This window comes from Penaeus japonicus, unplaced genomic scaffold (assembly GCF_977035675.1).
Source record: "Penaeus japonicus unplaced genomic scaffold, GWHDUDI00000001_assembly GWHDUDI00000023, whole genome shotgun sequence".
NCBI lineage: Eukaryota > Metazoa > Arthropoda > Malacostraca > Decapoda > Penaeidae > Penaeus > Penaeus japonicus.
In genome coordinates, this window is record NW_028234425.1 from 31,768,001 (window position 1) to 31,770,500 (window position 2,500).

At 43.5% G+C, this 2,500-nt stretch overlaps 1 protein-coding gene across 1 annotated transcript in view; it reads left to right on the plus strand.

The window, feature by feature from the left end:
• Positions 1-1,249: 1,249 nt before the first annotated feature.
• Positions 1,250-2,500, plus strand: part of LOC122253225 (protein unzipped) — a 50,615-nt gene continuing 49,364 nt past the window's right edge. The window contains exon 1 of the mRNA XM_043016127.2: positions 1,250-1,628. Within this exon, the coding sequence (XP_042872061.2) occupies positions 1,594-1,628 (35 nt within the window). The 5' untranslated portion in view covers positions 1,250-1,593. The remainder of the gene's footprint in view (positions 1,629-2,500) is intronic.

A 2,500-nucleotide genomic window follows, 5' to 3' on the forward strand; every position in this document is an offset into this window, starting at 1 on the left:
TTCACCGCTGCCCCTTTATTTCAACGGCATTAAAACCCGTGGTCGATATAAGACGTTACATATCCAGTCACCTTCCGAACAACACCTTACACTGGGAGGGTTGCTATGGGGAGGACAGCCAGCAGGATGAACGGCGTGACTTCTGGAGAAAGGGGGGAGAGAGAGATGGGGAGATTCCAACGCCGCCCACGAAGGGAGCTCGAGACATGAACTATGCTCCCCCTCCCCTTCCCTCTTCCCCCCCCTTTATTCTCCCTAACTTACCTTCCCTTTGTTTACTCCTTCCCATCTTTATCTTCCCTTCGTGTATTTTTCCCCACCTCTCCCGTCCCTTTGTTGACATGTTTATATTGCGTGGTCTTCGTTTTCATGGTCCAAGGAATTCCATTACTATCAAACTACATGAACGTAACTGTATCTTCTGATATACTGTTTATCTTGTAAATTTTCTTAGAACTCTTGATGGTGTACTTACTATCTATGTTGCGCCTCATAAGAAACCACTTCACAATTAAACATGGGACAAAGCTCTTCCCGAGAATTTTATGTCGCGTAACTTTAATTTTACGACAAATGAAATCCAGTTAGAATCTTTAAATCCAACTTACATCGTGTCGCATGTATTCTTAAAAATAACTATCTCCACGTAGACTAAAATCTAAATGCTTTCAAAGTCAAACCTTTATTATCACTTTTATGTTCACAATCCCCAAGTAGACAGGTGTACTACGAAGCAAGACTGGTTTTATTCTGGTATTCTGGTACACTTCGGTTCCAACATTAGATCGAAAGTATTTCTTTCCTTCGCCGGTAATGAAAAAGATCTCCATGAGTGACCTATATTACTTGTAAAAAAAATAAATAAAAAGTGGATGTAAACTGTTTTCAGATGATAGACGTCTTATGTGGACATGAAAAGATGGGGGAGCTGATTAGAAATATTTCACTATCGTTCTTTTTTCTGAGTTTCTCACCTGAAAGTACAATAAATATTTACAACAATAACATTTCCGTATAAGATAAGAGCGGTTCTTGACGATCCAGCGGGCAAAACACACTGACTAAGAATAACGTTCTCTAAAGCGAAAACTTACATTCTTAAATATCCTTCCAGACAACGACTCGCTCAGGACAAAGTGGAAGTGGATGAAACCCCAGGTGGATGCGGGAGGGGGGTGGGGGTGCGGCACCCTTGCGGGGAGTCGGGGCAGAGCGGCGGGAGGGGCGAGGCGGCAGCGTCACGGCGCTTCCCGGGTCAGTTGTTGTTTGGGCGTCGTGTCGAGCAGAGGTGTATCGGCGCTTCGCTCTCTCATCGTCACTGGGCATTTTCACCCACGCTCGTCATAAAATCTGTTCGCCTCGAAGGTTCCTTGCTGTCTTTGCTATATATACCAATACGGATTACCTTCGCCTTATGGTATGGATGTGGAAATATCAAGTGATAACGAGTGAGGATTAATCTACTTCGGATATCTCCTTGCAATAAATCCGCTTCGCAACATAAGATCCTAGGATTACCTCCGAAGAAAAGCTATTTCAGATCCCGCGAGACACACAAGCCTTGAAACTCCGGATTTAGACACAGGAGCCACGATGGGAATGAATAAAGCAGTAAACTTCCCCTTCAGGTATGTAACAGCGACGGAGGTGCCCCGCCCTGCCGTGCGTGCTCTTGGTAACAAGTGTGCTCTTCCAGACGTCATCTCCGGTGACTCGGCACTAAGTACTTCCCAAAAGGAAAATGGAAATCAAATGATTATTTTTTTTTCTTTCTGAAATAGAAAAAAAAGGAAAAAATCCTTGACTCACGCGCCACGCAAAATTCTCCAGGCCAGAACGCCGGCCTTTCATTCCGACAACAAAAAGGGATCAGGGCGAGTGTGACTCGGCGTGAAAACACTCCAAGGAGAATGGAGAAAGAACAGGGGACCTTAAGACCAGAGATAATTAGGTATGGGGTGATTATGAATGGTCCGAGAATCGCTTTAGTTACGGATTGTAGAGACGTGTTATGGCGGAGAGAAGACCAGTAACCCTAACTCATTGTTCGACCATAGACACTCTCTACCATTCACCGCGCCACTTACAAATCCACCGTCACAACACAACCAGGATTACACCAATGAAATCTACACATAATTTAGTTCTAAACTGTCACTACACTGTCAACACCGCCATTTTGCGTAAACTAGCGTCAACACCACCAAACAATTCTATGCATTAATGCAACAGCAATAACTCCCCCCCCATATCACATTAATACTTACGTTATCACTGAATGTATCAAGAGTTAATCCATTAAACGTGGAAATGCAGCGTGTCAGTTTCTCTGTTTCATACATAATACATCGAAAAAAATTACCTTCATTTTTTTTTAATCGTTCGAACTAGTGTGTGTTGTATTTTAAATGCATGTACGTGTGTGTGAATGCAATCTTGAGTGTGAGTGTGAGTGTGTGTGTGTGTGTGTGTGTGTGTGTGTGTGTGTGTGTGTGTGTGT